General features: G+C 42.0%; 1 protein-coding gene across 19 annotated transcripts in view; it reads right to left on the reverse strand.

The window, feature by feature from the left end:
- The window catches only part of tbc1d22a (TBC1 domain family, member 22a), a 227,141-nt gene that overhangs the window by 123,591 nt on the left and 84,408 nt on the right, over nt 1-19,142 (reverse strand). For 16 of the 19 annotated variants that reach the window (XM_069909539.1, XM_069909529.1, XM_069909522.1 and 13 more), the window contains 3 exons: nt 16,981-17,160; nt 15,978-16,084; nt 9,044-9,119 (listed from right to left, as the gene is read on the reverse strand). In XM_069909539.1, coding sequence (XP_069765640.1) covers nt 9,044-9,119; nt 15,978-16,084; nt 16,981-17,160 — 363 coding nt within the window. The remainder of the gene's footprint in view (nt 1-9,043; nt 9,120-15,977; nt 16,085-16,980; nt 17,161-19,142) is intronic. The other 3 variants (XM_069909537.1, XM_069909534.1, XM_069909533.1) reach the window with 1 other exon arrangement.

The raw sequence follows: 19,142 nt of genomic DNA on the forward strand, positions 1-19,142 counted from the left end.
AACATCAACATTTCTTCCCCACTAATCATGAAATTAGGAACAAGTAAATTCTCATTTAGGAGACGAGACGAATTTATAAGAAAATGAAGCCAATGTTGGCCATTAAGCCCATCAAGCTTGCTTCACCATTCAAAAGGCATAATGCGTACCTCATCACCATTGCCCCATCCTGTTTCCAAATCTTTTGATTCTTCTAAGCATGAGAGTAGAGACCCATCTTACTTGCTGTTTCCCTTGCGACAGATTGGCCATCCTCTGGTCTACTAAATTATAACTATACTCCCTCAATAGCAAAAATATCTTCTTTTAGGTATGGAGACAAATATTGTCCACGATGCTCAAGCCATGGTTTCACCACAGCTTTATATAGCTCTTTTTATGGAGTGATACCGCATTGAAGCCGGCTCAACAGGGCAAAAAGGTAGACTTACTTTTTATGGAGAAGGCCTATCAGGCTTTTATGGAGAGTGGCATCGGGAGCCATCCTCCGGAGCTGAGGGAGGCAGGGCAAGTAGTGTAGTAGTGCTGCCCATCGCCGTGAGGTCAAACAAACTCACTGAGCAATCTTCATTACCCATAAATCCCATGGAGCTGAAACTGCTCTGGGAAGCACAGAGTGGTTCCAGCTGCGTGGGGGATTATAGGTAACGAAGACAGCCATTGCTCAGTGCATATGTTTGACCTCACAGCGATGGGCGGCGCTACTCCCCTACTCGCCCTGTCCCCCGAAAACAAAAGAGGCTCACCCTGCTGGGCTCTGTCGCACCTTTGCCTGCCTCCATCCAGCTCAATGAAAGAGCAAGGGGCAAAGGAGGAACGGGAAGAGGCCATTTTCAGGTGGCAGGAGGGAGCCCTAAACCCAGCACCAATCATCATGAGCACCATCGTGATGTCATCAGATGCCCCTTTACAGCCGCATGCAATGGCAGTGCCTTTATGGAGGAGGTGGATGCTTCACCTGATTGAACAGTCAGGACAGATCGGAATTGGCGTGCTGGATCCGCCCTCAGAGACAGGTTAAACGATGAAAAGGTGGAGAATATCTGCCTTTACACACACTTATTTCTTCACTATAAAAAGGCCTTATAACTGTAGTAAAACCAATTCAGTCATACTGAAATCTCTGTGCAGTGAAGGCCAACACCATTTGTCTTCCTCAGTGCCTATTCCGCCTGCCTATTAGTTTTGAGTGTTTGATGTTCACTGTGAAACATACGTCCATTTAAACACATCCATTTGATTGTGGTCATAGAAACATTAAATCATGTTAAAAAGGCTATACCAGGCATTGGGAATTTACCAATTTCCCATTACGAAGCACTGGGAATTTATCACTGAAACATGAATGACAATATTGAAAATACATTTATGCCAGCCATTAATCCATCAGACACAAAATAAACAAATCCATGGTCATGAAAATATGATAGACAGAGGTGAAAACTTACACACTGCCTGTGAAACAAACAGTAATCCTTCAGTGAACAATGCCAAACATGATCAAAGGGTTCATGGATCTTTCAAAAGGAGGAACAGGTTCCATTTTTGAATTTGACCAACTCTTTGCTCGGGGAATCCAAACTAAAACTGTTAATGTGTTCCCATGATTTTTAAGAAAATTTAAAATTAGATATATGGCACTAACAGGCTATCTCAGCCCATGCCACCCAATTACACTCAAATAACCTACAAACCCTAGTATGTTTTGAATGGTGGGAGGAAACCCATGCAGGTACAGGGAGAACGTAAACTCCTTATAAACATCTCAGGATTCGATCCCCAGTCCTGATCACTGCCGCTGTAATCCACTGACCGCTAGGCCAACCACACCTTCTGATCCCTGCTCCATATTAAATGCACATCTGTTGACTCCAACTTTACACGAAAAGTTAATCATCACGTTCAAGAACAAATCAAAAAGGGTCTTTCAGGCCTTCTCAGAATCAGCTCATCACCATCACGTCATGAAATTTGTTGTTTTGCAACAGCACTGCAGGTGTAAAAATGCGATTAAATTACATTTTTAAAAATAAATAAGTGCAAAAAGAGAAAAAGTGTGGTAGTGTAGTTCATTGTCCATTCAGAAATCTAATGGTAGAGGAAAAGTAGTGGTTTTTGTTCTGTTGGGTGCTTGTCTGCAGGCTCCAGTACCTCCTTCCTGAGGGTAGCAGTGAGGGGGGCATGTCCTAGGTGGTGAGGATCCTCGATGACAGAGGCTGGATTTCTGGAGTCACCACCTCTTTTGGGCAATTTTAATGGAGTGGAGACTCGTGCTATGATGGCGCTGGCCGAGTTCACAACATTTTGCAGCCTCTTGTCCTGGGCGTCGGCACCTCCGTATCAGATAGTGATGCAACCAGAATGTTCTCCACCTACACCTGTAGAATTTTGCAAGAGTCTTTGACATACCAAATCTCCTCAAATGCTGGTGCGCATTCTTCTTGATTGCATTGACATGGAGGCCCCATAATAGATCTTAAGACATGATGACACTCAGGAATTTGAAGTCTTTACCCTTTCCACTCGTGACCCCACAATGAGGACTGGTTTGTGTTCTGATTTCCCCTTTTTCATCCATCATCAGTTCCTTAGTTCTGTCCATGTTTAAGTGCAAGGTTGCTGTTGTGACCCCGCTCAACAAGCTGATCTCTCACTCGTGTGTGCTTCCTCATTGTCATCTGCAATTCTGCTGACGACTGTGGTCTCATCAGAAAATTTGTAAATGCCAAATGAATAGTGCTTAGCCACACAGTCATAGCTGTAGAGAGTAGAGCTCTGGACTAAGCACGTAACCTTGAGATGTTCCTGTGTTGACTGTCAGCGAGGAGGACACATGGCTACCAATTCATACTGACTATGGTCTTCCAATGAGGGTGTCAAGGATCGGTTTGCCAAGGTTTGCTGACCAGTACTGAGGGAATGATAGTGTTGAAATTTGAGCTGCAATTGATGAAGAGCAGTCTGATACATGTTTTGCTGCTGCCCAGGTGATCCAGAGCCGAGTGGAGAGTTTGCTGTGGAGCGATTGTGGCGGCAAGCAAGTTACAGTGATTCTTTACTTGAGTACAGGTGCATTCTGGGCATGACTAACCTGTCAAAACATTTTATCACAGGAAATGTGAGTGCTACCTAATGACAGTTGATGAGGCTCCCTCTGATCATCTGAGCACCGGTATGATTGAGGCCCTTCTAAAACACCTGGAACCTTTGACTGCAGCAATGAGAGATTGAAAGTGTCAGTTAACACTCCAGCTAGTTGGTTGGCACATATTTTCAGTACCCTGCCAGGTGCACCATCAGGACCCTCTTGACAGAGGTTCTGACGTTAGCTCAGGGACAGACGTCACTGGCTCACCAGCTTCTGTAGGTATTCTCGTTGGTACGGATTAATTTTCCTTTACAAATCCAACCTAAAAGGTGTTCAGCTCATGGGGGTAGTGAAGCATCAGAGCCATTTAGGATGCTGGGTTTCACCTTGTAGGATTTAATGGCCTGCAAATTCCTGCCTTAGCTGGCAAATATCTGAGTCATTCTAGCTTCCCCCAGAATTAACTCTTTGTTGTACGTGGGTGTCCTGTCGAGATCGCAATCACTGGTCTTAAACGCTATTAACCATGCCCTCAGCAGGTTGCAAACCCTTCGATTCATCTACAGCCTTTGGATGGGGTACTCAGAGCATGTGGTCATACTGATGCACACAGTCGTAGCATACTCGTTCACAATTGAAGACAAGTCCTTGAATATGGTCCACCCCACCAATTCAAAGCAGTCTTCCAGGAACTCCTATGCCTCCCTCAACTACTTCCATTGTCTTCATCACTGGTGCTGTAATCCTGTCCCTGCTTGTACACCAGAGTAAAGGTACAGCCAGGTACATGCCGAAGTGTGGGTGTGGGATGGCTCAGTAGGCATTCTTTATGGTGATGCAGCAGCGGTCCAATAGGTTGGCTCCTCTGATTGGTGACAGTTTGCCAGAAACTTGTTCACTTTGGCTTGGTTGAAGACCCCTACAATGATCAAGAAGGCACCAGAGTATGCTGGCTCATGGGAGTTGATGACAATGCTCAGCCCCTCCAATGCCAACCTAACATTAGCCTAGGGTAGGATGTACATAGCAACCAGGATGATGGCAGAGAACTCCCTGGGCAGATAGAATGGTCGACCTTTGATCGCCAGATGTTCCAGGTTGGCAGGACTGGGACATAGCCATCATGTTTGAGAAACACAATTAATTGATGAAGCAAACACTGCCGCCTCTTCCGCATGGTGGAATGTTAAGCCCTCTGGCTTTCGCGCTGGCTCTGGAATGTTCTCGTTCAGCCATATCTCAGTGAAGCACATCATACTGCACTCCCTGATGTCCCTCTGTTGTGGTAATCACGCTGATTTTATTTTTAAAACATAGAATTAACATTTTTCCATCAGCAATTATCACACGCCTTCTGGTCACACAGGAGCGACCAAACCTCTAAAATTCCAGATTTCACTGCAAGTTTAGACTAAATACCCCAGGTTCGATATTTACGTAGCCTGGGCGTGGGGCACCACTGTGTCGACATCAACTGTGACGTGTATTGTAAGCGTCCAACATATCCTGCAAATGGGCCAAAATGGCTGCAGATCCCAAAGTGCTTTTAATGCTCTCAGTGACCATGTGTTAACTTTTTTCCACTTTTAAAGTGACTGCGGAGGAGGGTGGGGGCGGGTGGGGGTGGTGTAAAGAAGAAAAACCGGGCTGGGCTTAAACATTCAGCTCCACTCTCCTGTTTTAGGAGACCAGAAAGTCCAGAATGATGGGAACAACGTTTAAATAATTCTCCCAGTATTTATTCACCGTGGTGTGTGGTTCCAGTGTTTGGGGAAAAGAACTGTCAAATAGGAATAAAAAAATTAACAGTCTGATGGAATCACATCAATAATTGATAGGTGCCTTAGATTAAATGTTTAAGACATATTGCTGTCAATGTAACTTGCTGGATTAAAATAATCACAAAGGGTCACTTTCTCTGGCCCCATGAAGATGTCAAACAAAATGAATTTTTCCAGAGAAACATTGCTTGACGACATCCCGGTCGTGCACTTGCTGATGTCAGCTAATGCTTATTGCTGCAGTCCATCTGTTGAAACGTCAGTTCTCAGCCCTAACTCAGAGAGACAGACGGATGGCGGGGCGGCGGGGCGGAGGGGCGCGGGGCGGAGGGGCAGCGGGGCGGAGGGGCAGCGGGGCGGAGGGGCAGCGGGGCGGAGGGGCAGCGGGGCGGAGGGGCAGCGGTGAAAGCACAAAATCAGAAAGTTTTTTTTTTAAACACATTGTTGTAGAAATTATTTAATCTTGGGTTAAGTAGGGCTGGCAGTCTTAATCTGGGAGGAGGAAAAAAAAAATTGATCCCAGTTATGTGACCAGGAACTTATTATAATTCCATCAAATCCTGTGAGATAACTAGTTAGGATGTGAATTGCTATACAATTGATGGAATTATGATATTTCACAAAATCAGAGTAGGGGACCTGTTTATTGGGTGACATTATCAAGGAATTTAATAGCTATGTTTTCGCTCAGACATACAATGCACCAGAGAAACATCAGCAGTGAATGATTCAGACACAGGCTTGTGGAGCTGGGACCCACAAAGCGATGGATCAAGTGCTGAAATTCAGGCTGAGGTGCAGAAGCTCTTGTTTTTCGTCTGTCCTAACAATTTTAACCAATTCTTTGTTTCTTCAAAAATATTTCAGGAGTGCCATGTCACTTATTTCAAATTAAACCCAAACATCATGCCACCCGATAAATGGGACTGACTGGATTGCGTCCCTATAAAGTTACAATCAAAAAGCTAAAGAAGATTGCACTCATCGGTGCTATGTGAGTGAATAAACAGGAAGGAGCAAGACTGACAAAAGGTTTAAAAAAAATTCACTTTGACTATTGAATTCCCACCAGTAATAGGGGATCAAGTGTGCAATAATCAGATGCCAAACTCACCTTTGCTAGTGTACAGTATAGCTTATTCAAATACATAGCCTGAAATTGTATACAATTAACAAAATATTTCAAAGTGACATTTTATTAGACGTCTCTTATGAGATTTAAACACCAGTAAATTACTTTTAAAGTCACTCCAACATCTCCAAATGCATTTCTAGTAACGGTCGTTAGGCAAGCAATTTTTATTTAAAGCCTATATTTTATTAATTATTTGACAGCATCGAATTGCTCAATTTAGCATTTGGCATTACAATTAAAGGCTGCAATATTGCGTGCTTTACACGTCATCGCTGTATCATATTTATTAGCCCCTTGATCAAGGAATGCATGCGTTCTGTAAAAATATCTCGGGGTCAAGGAGGTAAAATTTCAGAATGGGAATGAGTCCCTCATTTCTGTTCCAATCCCATCCCTTTATACAGTCAGCGTTCCAGAATTTTGGGAATAATTTTCTGGAACACAGCGCCTGTTTAAAGAAAAGACGAGTTCAACTGGTTTATTTTCTCAAGATTGCTGGTTGGCCAGGGGAATGGTGGAAAATGGAGGCCTCAGGGCTGACTTTTCTGCACTAATCACACATCTCTCCCTTAACATTGAAAAAAAAACACTAATTATCTGTTTTCAATATTCTCAAAGACTGATCTTACATAAACAGGATGAAGAACTGAAAGACACACACATTTTGAGTGAAGAAATTACTTGTCCTTTCTGTGTCTCATTTCGAAATACCCTTGCCAAGGAAACATTAAGTCTGCATCTGCCATGTCAAACCCTTTGAGAAAATTCCATGTTTCAATTATATCACCTTCTGTTATTCTAAACTCATGATAATATTGGCCCAATTTATTTGGCATTCAAAAACAAAATGCCAGAAATCAATCTGGTAAACCTTAGCTGTAATCCCACTCTCCTAAATATATCTTTCCCTTGGTTAAGAGACCAGATCTACAAACAATTATCCAGATGAAGTCTCACCGGAGCCAAGAGAAATCTCTTTTTAAGTATTCTCCAATCTTAAATTCCCTATGCCAATTCAAACATGGCTCTAGTATTAACTGAAATTATCTTCATTGTTCGACATCATCATCCTTCAATAGTTCAAAAAATGTACTATTACTTCCACCTCTTCATTGTCAATAAAATAATATCAGTTCTTGAGAGCTGCAGTTTCCTGTCCACGTTGGTGAATTGACAAAGGATGTGTGCTGAAAATCTCCAAATAAGGTCTCATGAATTTAAAAGACTTTTGGACAGGTACAGGGACAAGAAAGGGTTTGAAGGATATGGGCCAAACACAGGCAAATAGGATTAGATCAGATGGGGAACATTACCAAGACATAGGGTCAAAGCGCCTGTTTCTATTCTGTACAACCCACCAGCCTCCGCATCCAACATATCATCTTACCCCATTTATGCCACCAACTTGGTGATCCCACCACCAGACACATCTTCCGCTTTCTATCTTCCATAAGAATGTCGTCCATGACTCGTTTGTCCACTCCTCCCTTCCTACCAATTGCCCCCATGGTACCTAGCCCTGTGGCCATAATAAATGTTACATCTGCACCCACACCTCCTTGCTCACCACCATTTGGGTCCCCAAGCAGTCTTTCAAAGTGAAACAACCTTTCACCTTGCTATAGGGTCATCTATTGCATCCAGTGCTCCCGTTGAGGCCTCCTCCACATCAGAGAGACTGGGTGCAAACTGGAAGGTTGCTTTATTGGGCATCTTTACTCTGTCCATTACAATACCATGGATTTCCCAGTGGCAAGCCTTTTCAAATTTCCCCCCCAGATCTGTTAATAGTCACATGCACTGCCAGGCAGACCACCTGCAAATTGGAGGAACAACACCTCATATTTCATCTGGGCATCCTCCAACCAGATGGCATTAACATCAATGCGTGGTTTTCATTAGACCCTTACTCTTCCCCCACCCCCCTCAATATCTTTCCTTCCCAGTCCCCACTCACCTCCTAATCAATTCTGACCTTCTTTTACATATTCATGTCCAATTAATGCCTTTTGCCTCTGGGTTTGTGCTCCTCTCCCTGCCCTTTCTTCAATCCTCACCACGCCTTTTCATTCAGGCACCTGCCAAGTTTTTGCTCACATCTTGAAGAAGGCCTCTTGTCCAAAACGTTGGTTTCGGACGTTGCGTGGCCTGCTGAGTTCCTCCAGCATTTGTGTTTTTACTATGATCCTCAACTTATTCTAATTAATTACCAAACTCAAGAGTTGTAGACTTAATTCGAAATTTAAGTACAATTGATCTTTCAGGAAAGCAGATGTTCTAATCTCTTTCTTACTGTAATTAATGACATTGTTGACTGCATTTTCATTATACTAACTAAAATACCAGATCTGCAATGTCACTGAAAGGCCTTAAATCTTTCCCAGGTTATCTTGGATAAAAAAACTGGATTGGGAAGTATGAAAAAGAATAACAATGACATAAAGAGCCAAAAGCGTTACAATTATTCAGAATGGTAGATCTATCAAAACACAGATAAAAAACTACAAGAACCTCCAAATAGCCAGCCCAAGTCGGAAACTAAAATTGCCAAAGTTATCGGGATTGTTCAATCAATTTAACACTTTCAGGGTTCATATTTGATTAGATTCCTTGCACAATTTCACAATAGAGTTTGGATGCATTAATGTAGAGAGCAGAATGTGGAAAGGCATTTATAAACAGTCAAGAGGCATCCAGCAGATTTAAAAGAATCAGTGAATGTAGAGAGAATGCATTTTATTCTGCATCCATTACACGTCCAATAAAAAACTGCCTTTAAGTTTGATTGCAATGTTTTCATAAAAAGTAACAAATTTTACTCATGCTTTTGTAATTCTCCTTAAATGACAAGCAAACAAGTCTTTTCAAAGGGCACAATGCTCTCAAGTTGATTCAGGATTATTTCATTTTCAAAAGGCCACCAAGTTGCTGTGATGAATAGTCAACTTGGCACTCATCTCTTCACTTTTTTTTCCTAAACCAAGCAGTGTTAGCACATTTTTTCCAAACAACAAAAATTCAAGAATAATTTCGACTTACCATCAATCCGCCTCACAAGCTCGTGTAATGCTTTCACTTTCCTCTGAATCCCTGGCTGTGCAAATGTGTAATTGTCCTTGAAAACAAAGTTTTGCAATGAGCCACACAATTACTTGTACTAAAAGGCCACATAGATGCAAGTTTGCAAACATTTAACACAAATAGGCAATTCCATAGCTGCCCCTACATAAGGTTAATACAAAGCACTTGCTGAGGAAGGAAGCAGGAAAATAAGAAAAAGGAGACAGTTTCCAAAAATGACATAACAATAAAGCAATAATTTGGATTTGTATAGCATCTTTTAGTTAAATCTGCCAATGCAACTCTCAGGAAGACATAAAGATGTTTGATAAAGTATCCACAATTACATTTCAAAGAATAATAGTCTTTTGTTGCACAGGTACAAAATATACAATTGTAGCAAGAAAATAGGAAAGTAAAAGCCAAGGTCAAACCTTGCCTGAGTAAATTAGAATCCATGGTTGTCAACTCAAGGAAGCCTTTAAGGTGGAAATGTTTCATCAACAGATTAGCAACATTTTCAAGGAGGAGGAGGATATGGAAATTGAAGCAGCTTTTCATGAACAACCAATGATAGAGAGTAGAGCAGTTGAAATGTACATGATTGGTGTCAGCTGGAAAACAGCAAATGTTACATCCTTGCTCAGAATGAGCTGCGGGTTTAGACGTAGTGACAAGAGTCAATTTAATTTCAGCATTGAGGAAAGATCCAGAAATAGTAATTACATATTTGGACAAATGCAAATTGATGAGTAAAAGCAAATTTGTTCAAGGAAAGTTGAGCTTAATCGAAGAAATGACAGACTTGTCCTGGTGAAATAACAGGAATTAAAACTGGCTGATGCTCATCAACTTCCAAAAGGTTTTGGAGGACCACATAATAGGTTTGTCATCAAGATGAAGATCAATAAACAAAATTAAGATCAAGATCAAAGATCAAAGATCAAGATCAAAGATCAAAGATCAAAGATCAAAGATCAACATCAAAGATCAACATCAAAGATCAACATCAAAGATCAACATCAAAGATCAACATCAAAGATCAACATCAAAGATCAACATCAAAGATCAACATCAAAGATCAACATCAAAGATCAACATCAAAGATCAAAGATCAAGATCAAAGATCAAGATCAAAGATCAAAGATGCAGATCAAGATCAAAGATGCAGATCAAGATCAAAGATGCAGATCAAGATCAAAGATGCAGATCAAGATCAAAGATGAAGATCAAGATCAAAGATGAAGATCAAGATCAAAGATGAAGATCAAGATCAAAGATGAAGATCAAGATCAAGATCAAAATCAAAATGAAGATCAATGAACAAAATGGGCTACAGCAGCAGGAACACAAAATTGGTTAAGTCATTGGAAAAAGCCACAAAAAAGTTTTATGATTGGAGGAAAGTCTACAAGAATATTCACGAAGAATTGCGACACTGGCCATACAATTTCATTTGGATTTGGGTGTCCTGGCCAGAGTCCAGATCTACAGATGAATGAAGTTATAGCCACAGCAAACTTGTTAGAGAATTGCAAAAGACAAGCATGTTAGACAGATGGGTAAAAATAAATTTCAAAGCTTCAAACCCCAAGCTCACTGTTCTTAAATAAAGGGTACAAGAACAGAGGCTTCTTCAATTATATTGTGCATAATTCATATGGCAAGTAGACATGTAGCTTTTAAAATTGGTATGATAAATGAATGGAAGAATCTTAAAAGCACTTGTTCACAACTGGATTTCTGTGTCCCATTCTGGATGCCACATCTTTAGAAAGATCTAACGAGTTTGGACAGAATAAAAATGAGATTAACCGAAAACATTGAAGAGCTGGGGATATCAGATATGAAGATGGAGTTGGAGTTATTCTCATGAAGGAGCAGAAAAGGGCATATGCTGTAGCAATTTAAAATCATGAACAAAGTGGAGACAAACAGTTCAACTAAGAAGGGTCAAGAGCATGAAGGCACAGAACAAAAATGATCATGAAAACAATGAAGAGAAGTGCATGCACACTCATGCAAGTAAGAGAATCCAATTAACATCTGGAAGATGCTGCCAGGAGTGGTGGTGTGGCAGATTGAGTTGCAGCCTTTATAGGGAGTTCAATGAAAGGCAATTTGGAGGAATGAGGAGAGAGTAGGGGTGCAGAACCAGCCAGATATCTCAGACATGTTTGCATCATGTCAGCTGAATAGCATCCGTGCTGCACAAGTTGAATCTTCATATATCAAATAAATATACCAAAGGGGGACTCAAACTTTCATGAGCAAAAGAGCATCAGAGTTTAGTGTGATTAAAAACTAAGAAAATCTATAGATTTGCAAAAAAACAAAACAGCAAATTAATTTAATGACTTCCCCATGAGGACACAATTATGGAGGGAATTAAAAAATGGAGAGTAATTGGAGAAATACAGTGTCCGCCTTCACAGAGGACACAAAAATCCCCTCAGTAGCATGAAAGAAATCCCCTCAGTAGCATGAAAGAAATCCCCTCAGTAGCATGAAAGAAATCCCCTCAGTAGCATGAAAGAAATCCCCTCAGTAACATCAAAGAAATCCCCTCAGTAACATCAAGAAATCCCCTCAGTAACATCAAGAAATCCCCTCAGTAACATCAAGAAATCCCCTCAGTAACATCAAGAAATCCCCTCAGTAACATCAAGAAATCCCCTCAGTAACATCAAGAAATCCCCTCAGTAACATCAAGAAATCCCCTCAGTAACATCAAGAAATCCCCTCAGTAACATCAAGAAATCCCCTCAGTAACATCAAGAAATCCCCTCAGTAACATCAAGAAATCCCCTCAGTAACATCAAGAAATCCCCTCAGTAACATCAAGAAATCCCCTCAGTAACATCAAGAAATCCCCTCAGTAACATCAAGAAATCCCCTCAGTAACATCAAGAAATCCCCTCAGTAACATCAAGAAATCCCCTCAGTAACATCAAGAAATCCCCTCAGTTACATCAAGAAATCCCCTCAGTTACATCAAGAAATCCCCTCAGTTACATCAAGAAATCCCCTCAGTTACATCAAGAAATCCCCTCAGTTACATCAAGAAATCCCCTCAGTAACATCAAGAAATCCCCTCAGTAACATCAAGAAAATACAAGTCAAGAGTAAATCAGCCATTTCTCAAATGAGCACTGGTCATTAAAAAAAAGCCTTCCATTCATTGTTAGCTGCCTGAAGAAAGCAGTTAACATCACAAAGGACCCCAATCACAGGCAGAAGTAATTAGGATAATTTTCTAATTCATGCACAAATCCATTTCAAAGCTCCCAAGTCCGGTTTTCATGAAGAGCCTCGGTTTCCAGGTCGGCTGCAGAGGCTGATAAAAATTTTAATATTACCTGTTCACGGAGCAGCCCTGAAAGGCTGCTCCAGTGCCGCTGTTCCAGTCCTTGGTGAATCGTACGGAGCCACTGTAGGCAGGACAACTGTCGCCATGGCACTGCCCATCACAAATACGCGGCAGAGCAATGGCCATCTTCTCAACCCATAACCCTCGACACAACTGGAACTGCTGTTTCCCAGTAAGGTTCCAGCTGAGTGGGGTATTATGGGTAGGGAAGACACCATTTTGCTCTGCCTCACATTAAGGCTCTGACAAGCGGCCCCGAAAGCCGAAGCAGCCTGGTGAGGTGCTGGAGTGGCCTGCCACTCCCGCCCTGAGGGGGTCATGGAGGGAGAGGGGTGACTGAGCAGGAGAGGGGTGAGTAAGTGGAGGGAGGGTGGGGGAGAGATTGGTCATGGGCTGATGGCGTCATCACAACGTCATCAGCCCACCCCCTAGCCAGTCATTTGCAGCGGGGGTTCATTCGTGCTGGGTGACGCAGCGCAGTGGTCTGCCACTGACCCTTCCCCGAAGAGGGATTGCAGTCAGCACCTTGGAGCCAGCCAGGATGCATTCATGGAGGCAAGTCTCCCGATACAAGGGCAGAAAATCTCTGCCTTTGCATTCGGGCTTTTTGACTGTATGAAAGGGACTACTCACTCAACTGTCAGTTGCTTTAAAGATAACACTCAACTACCTTAAACCTAAGTTCTGGAGTGGACATTCACACTGGAATGACCAGTGGCTGAACATGGATTGACATTGACTGTGACCTATACCCTATGTGCAACGTGGAGCTTCACAGTGTTGATGTTCTCCTATTCACTAGCCCATTGTTGCAGACCACCTGCAGACTGCAGGCAGTCTGTAATAATATCTAGGGGTGCCGCAGGTAAAAATTTTGGAACAGGAATGCCATTCCGATCTTTTTACATAGACTGCATTCCGGGAATTTGGGAATAATTTCCCAGAATGCTGCCGCTGTGTAAAAAAAAATAACTGTTTCACCTCAAAAAGACTGAAGTGCAAGACGCTCACAAAATTATGAGGGGCATATAAAGGTGGACAAAATTACAATGTTCATAAGATTTAAAGGAGTACATGAATGGGAACAGCTTTGAGGGACATGGGGTAAATTCAAGCAAATATGGGTCAATGACTTGGACAAATTGGGCCAAAGGACCTGCTTCCCTGTTGTAAAACTTTTCACTTTTCTGTGGACTGAAATATAACCTCATTCTACCACCGATTACCACAACTTCAGATATGAGACTCAAATAAAAAATGTTGTATAGGTGAAAATGAAATTCTGAAACGATTATTCAAGTAATTGGCATACAAATTAGTTACCAGAATCAAAAATTATAAGGAACTGTTTAGAACTTAATCAAGTACTTCCACTTGTGAGGGAAGCATGTAAAAGTTGATGTTACAATCAATATTTCTGTGCTGATTTGGGCTGCAACAAATTCAGATTTATTGTAAGAGGACAGACATGACATCACATACAACCCTGAGATTCTTCTTCCTGAAGGTAAAGATTGCCACTTATGGGCAGTGGTTAAAAAAAATGGACTCAATGCACACAGGTAAACAAAGAAATATAAACAAACTGACTGCAATTCAGAGTGTGAAAAAAAATAAAATGCAAAATTAACAGTCCTTAAATAAGTCCCTGATTGAGTTTATTGTTGCAGGCTTCTGAATGGTGGAGGGATAGCAGCTGTTCCTGAAAAACTGGTGGTACAAGTTTTGTGGCACCAATACCTCTTTCCTGATGGTACTCAGCTCACAGCAAGATCTAAGCACATGCTGGGTGCTGTGGATCCTTGATGATTGCTGCTGCTCCCTTCCGGCAGCGTTCCCTGGAGATGTTCTCGAAGGTGGGGAGAGTTTTGGCTGTGATATCCTGGGCTGTATCTGCAACCATCTGGAGGCTTTCCACTCAGGGGTATTGGTGTCCCCATACCAGATTACAATGCAGCCAGTCAGCACACTTTCCTCACACATTTGTAGAAATTTGCCAGTTTCCAGTGCCATGCCAAACCTCCGCAAACTCCTGATGAACTAGAGGCACTGATATGCTTTCTTCACAATGCCATTTGTGTTGGGTCCAGAAAAGATCCTCCACGACAGTGACTCCAAGGAACTTAAATGTGCTCACCTCTCCTCTCGATTCCCCCAATGATCACTGGATTGTATACCTCTGGCTTTCCCTTCCTGAAGTCAACAATCAGCTCCTTGGTTTTGGTGACATTGAGTGCAAGGTGGTTGTTGGTGCACCATTCAGCTAAATTTTCAATCTCCCTCCTGTAGGCTGACTCATCCCCCCATTTTTATACAATCCTCAAGTGTGGTAACGCCAGCAAACTTGTAAATGGTGTCACTGTCGTACCAAGCCACACCGTCAGAGGTGTAATTGAGTAAAGCAGGGAGTCAAGAACACAGCCCTGTGATGCTCTGGTACTGATGGACATTGTGGAGGAGATGTTCTTACCAATCCTCACTGTGGTCTGGAGGTGAGGAAATCAATGGTCCAATTACACAGTGGGGTGTTGAATCCTGGTCTTGGAGTTTGCTCATCAATTTTGAGGAGTTGATAGTTTTAAATGCTGAACTGTAGTTGATAAACAATGAAGAAATGGGTCAATACTGGTATCATCTTGTCCAGTTTAATCCGCCATTTAGGGAACACCAAAAGTTAGCATTCGTTTCAGAGAATAATTAGAGCAAATTTTGACAAGTTAGTTTCCCACTTTCCAAAGTGAGCTGAAGCTATCAATCACATCAATCCTGCTCCCAAAATATTTAACGGGCAAAGAAACTTGAAATTCTGCTAACTTCAGACAAACCACATTAAGACCAGTCCTGAATTTCTGCAAGAGTCCTCGAACACATATTTTCCATGCAATTCCTTGATACCCTGAAGAATATTTTCAATGTGCCACATTTAACTTTGAAGCATTGAAATGCAAAAAAGAGGAAATTTTAAAACATTATTACAACTGGAAGTGCTCAATCAATTAAATTTTCTGATAGTGAGTGCTTTGACTTTTGGACAATACAACGAATATTTAATCATTCTCTCAAAGGAGGGGGATAGTAAATGCTCTCCTTGTTCAGCATTTCACAATAAATGGCATGGATCTCCACACAGGAAACCAAACATTTATCAGGACCCTCATTAAAAACATCCAGTGACTGGAAAGGACAAAGACTTCCCAATTTCTGCAGGTTCAAAGTAGCCATATATATATATATATATACACATATATACATACATACATACATATACGTATATATATATATACATATATATATATATACATATATATATATATACATATATATATATACACATATATATATATACATATATATATATATACATATATATATATATATACATATATATATATATGTGTGTGTGTGTGTGTGTGTGTGTGTGTGTGTGTGTGTGTGTGTGTGTGTGTGTGTGTGTGTGTGTGTATATATATATATATATATATATACAAGTATAAAAATTCATCAATTATCCACACTGGTATAGGACAGGAGGTATCAATTTACCTGAATACCATCAAGTAATTTGCTCATGCACCAGAAGCTATCAGCTTCAATGTTCTGCAATACTTCATCAGGCAAACTGGAAACGTCAAAATTTTCCACCTCTCCTTCTGCAGGTATAAATAGAAATAACACTAAGAGCAATACCAAAAAAAATCACAGAACATGATTGTAACACACTTGAAACTAAAGAACTGCTGAAGATAGAGATATAACCTTCACAAATTTCCCATTGTCACCTCATTGAAATGGTAAAATGTCAGGGTGAAAAACGTTAAAGCAAATTCGGCAATGCACACGAAATTAAAAATAGGGTACACAGAACAAGACAACAAAAAAGGCCCTTTGGCCCCTCTGGTCTGTATTGACCATTAACCACCTATTTATACACTAATTCCACTTTATTGTTCCTGCATTCCATCAACTCTTCCATACCCTCCCCCCCCCCCCCCCCCCCACACACACACACACACACTGCATTATGAGGGATGTCAGAAGACTCTTCCTAATGGTAAAATCCTGCAAAGTGTATGTAAAAAAAATACTACTGTCACACTACCGACACATGGAACATGAAAGGAAACTCAGCAATGGGTGGGACAGATGAGTCAACTGGCTGTTACCTGCTCAAAGCTTCGAAGATTCTACAACTCATTTCAATCACCCCAACTTTCTAAGTGCATGGGAATGCAAGTCATGTTACTTGACTCAAATAAGTACACTTCAAAAGTACTGCAGTGGCTTTGGTACAATCCAAGGTTGTAAAAGATACAAAACACATCTTATTTTTACAGCCTGTCATCACAATTTATTTCTCATTCTTCAGGCTGTTTCATACTTGAAGGTCAGTACAACATTCTCTAAACCTCACAATGAAAGGCTCTTCCTAAAAATCAAGACATGTACCTGCACAAAGGAATGAACAGCATTGGAGGTGTCCATCTGACCCATAAGGCAAGAGATGAAAGTAGAAAAGCAGGTAAAACCACATGAAATTTTAATATACTCAAGCCTGTGATTTCCTGTCGGCGCGACGGGCATGGCAGGCTGCGCACGGCCCCCGGGCTGCGCGAGCCCCGCGTGACTGGCACCGGACGGCCCTTCCACAGCGCGAGCGCACTTCTCCCGGTCGCCACGGCCTTCAGTGCTTGCACCCGCGCGGACCCCAGGGACGCCTGGTTCGGCCCTGCATGTGAAGAGAGAGATGGTGGCTGTCCGCAAAGGCTGATCGGCACCGCGCTGGGCCTGAGTGGGTGGGTAAGCAGGGGTGGGCAGAGGGTGTAGGTGAGGAGTAATGGGCAGGGGAAGTTATGGTGGTGCGAGGGGCAGTTAGAGGGAGGGATGAGTAGAAGGAGGGGTGGATAGGGAAGAGGTAAAAGGGGAGGGGCAGGGCGAGTAGGGGAGGGGTGATTAGAGAGTGAGAGACGGGTAGAGGGAGGAACAGGTTGAGGGGAGAGGCAGTAGAGGGGCGTGTATAGGATGGGGTGGGTAGAGGCAGAGCGAGTGGAGTGAGGGGTGAGTAGAGGTTGGGTAAAGGACTGGTCAGGTAGAGGGATGGTGGGTCGAGGGTGAATAGAGGCCTAGAGTCTGAGGAGTGCGCTGAGTCCTAATGCAGGCCAAAATGGACACAGCCTGTGAATGCTGACTACATCTCCAGAGGGACCAAATATGTTTCCCTCAGGTCAAGCAAAGGGTGAACTTGAGCTACCTACTCCTGACCTGTAACATTATCCTCCTAAAGTTATATCCTAAAGTTTAACATTACATATGTTGAAAGAAGAGAAAACATGCAGATGTTGTTGAAAATTTTCAATAAATATTTAGTTCGGCCCTCGACTTAGTCCAAGTTTTTAATTTTGGCCCTCCGTGAATTTGAGTTTGACACCCCTGACTTATGGCATAGGGAATACTTAAAGTGGGTTGTGAGTGGAAAGTAAAAGGTTGGGAACCACTGCTCTACAAGATAAACCCATCTTCAAAAAATAGAGAACAAAAAATTGAAATGCACCCTATTTGTTCAAATCATCTACGCACCTCACAGACGGTAAGGATATTGTGAGAAACAGGACTTCTTTAATAATATACACCAATTTCCAAGATGCAGCCAACTCCGAAGATTCTGGTATGCTGATAGCTTCGGCCTGCCTCCCCCACTGAACTAACTTTCTCATAACTCAACTCTCACCACCATCTGGGATATTTTTACATGCTCTCTCTTCCACCAATAACTTGAAGATTCCTGGCCCCCATGCACCACCATTCCCTCTCTGGAAGGCCTAGTGTCTCAGTTTCTTTCGACAAAAATCAGAGTTAGGCTCATTTAAAAATTTCCTCCAGCAGAATTTATTTTTACTCTGAACAACTTCTCCTTTGATTCCTCTCACTTTCTACATTTATCTTTTGATATTTATCATTTTTTTGTTAATTTATGTGGTAACTTAATTTATACTATTGCAGTTGGGGTATCTGTTTGGCTGCAGCAAGAAAGAATGTTGGTGCACCAGTGCACTGCACTTATGTATGTGACAATAAACTCTCATATCAAAGCTATGTTGTTTGAAACATTATTTCTTGAATAATAGACACCACTGAGTTGTCGAGGAGCATAGAAACTTACATGAGCCTTTTCTATGCCTACCTTTTTGTTGACGGCCCTGGCACCACACCCCAACTCTCCCCCCCGCCATTATATCTACAACTGCATTGGTGATGCCACCTGCACGCAGACAGACCTAGTTCATTTATCAGCTTCACGACGAACACCCCCACCCTCAAATTCACTTTGTTTTCTGACATCTTCCCTTCCCCCCCACTCTCTGTCTCTGCATCTCCCATATCTGGAGCCAAACTATTCACTGACATCACAATTGCCTTGGTCAGACTTCCTCCCACCCGGTCGCCAATAAGGACACCATTTGTTGTCCTCATTCCCCCTTTCTGCCACATCTGTTCTCAAATGAGGCTTTCCACACCAAGACAACTGAAATGCCCTCCCTTTTTCAGGAAACACAACTTCCCCTCCACTGTGGTTGATAGTGTTCACTTGCATCTGTTTCATTTCCCACACCCTAAACAGGACAGGGATTTCAATCGCCTTCATCCTTACCTTTACTTCCAGCTCATCAACCTTTGACATTTCTGCCAGCTACAATGCAATTGTGGCACCAG

This window comes from Narcine bancroftii, chromosome 13, assembly GCF_036971445.1.
Source record: "Narcine bancroftii isolate sNarBan1 chromosome 13, sNarBan1.hap1, whole genome shotgun sequence".
NCBI classification, from domain to species: domain Eukaryota; kingdom Metazoa; phylum Chordata; class Chondrichthyes; order Torpediniformes; family Narcinidae; genus Narcine; species Narcine bancroftii.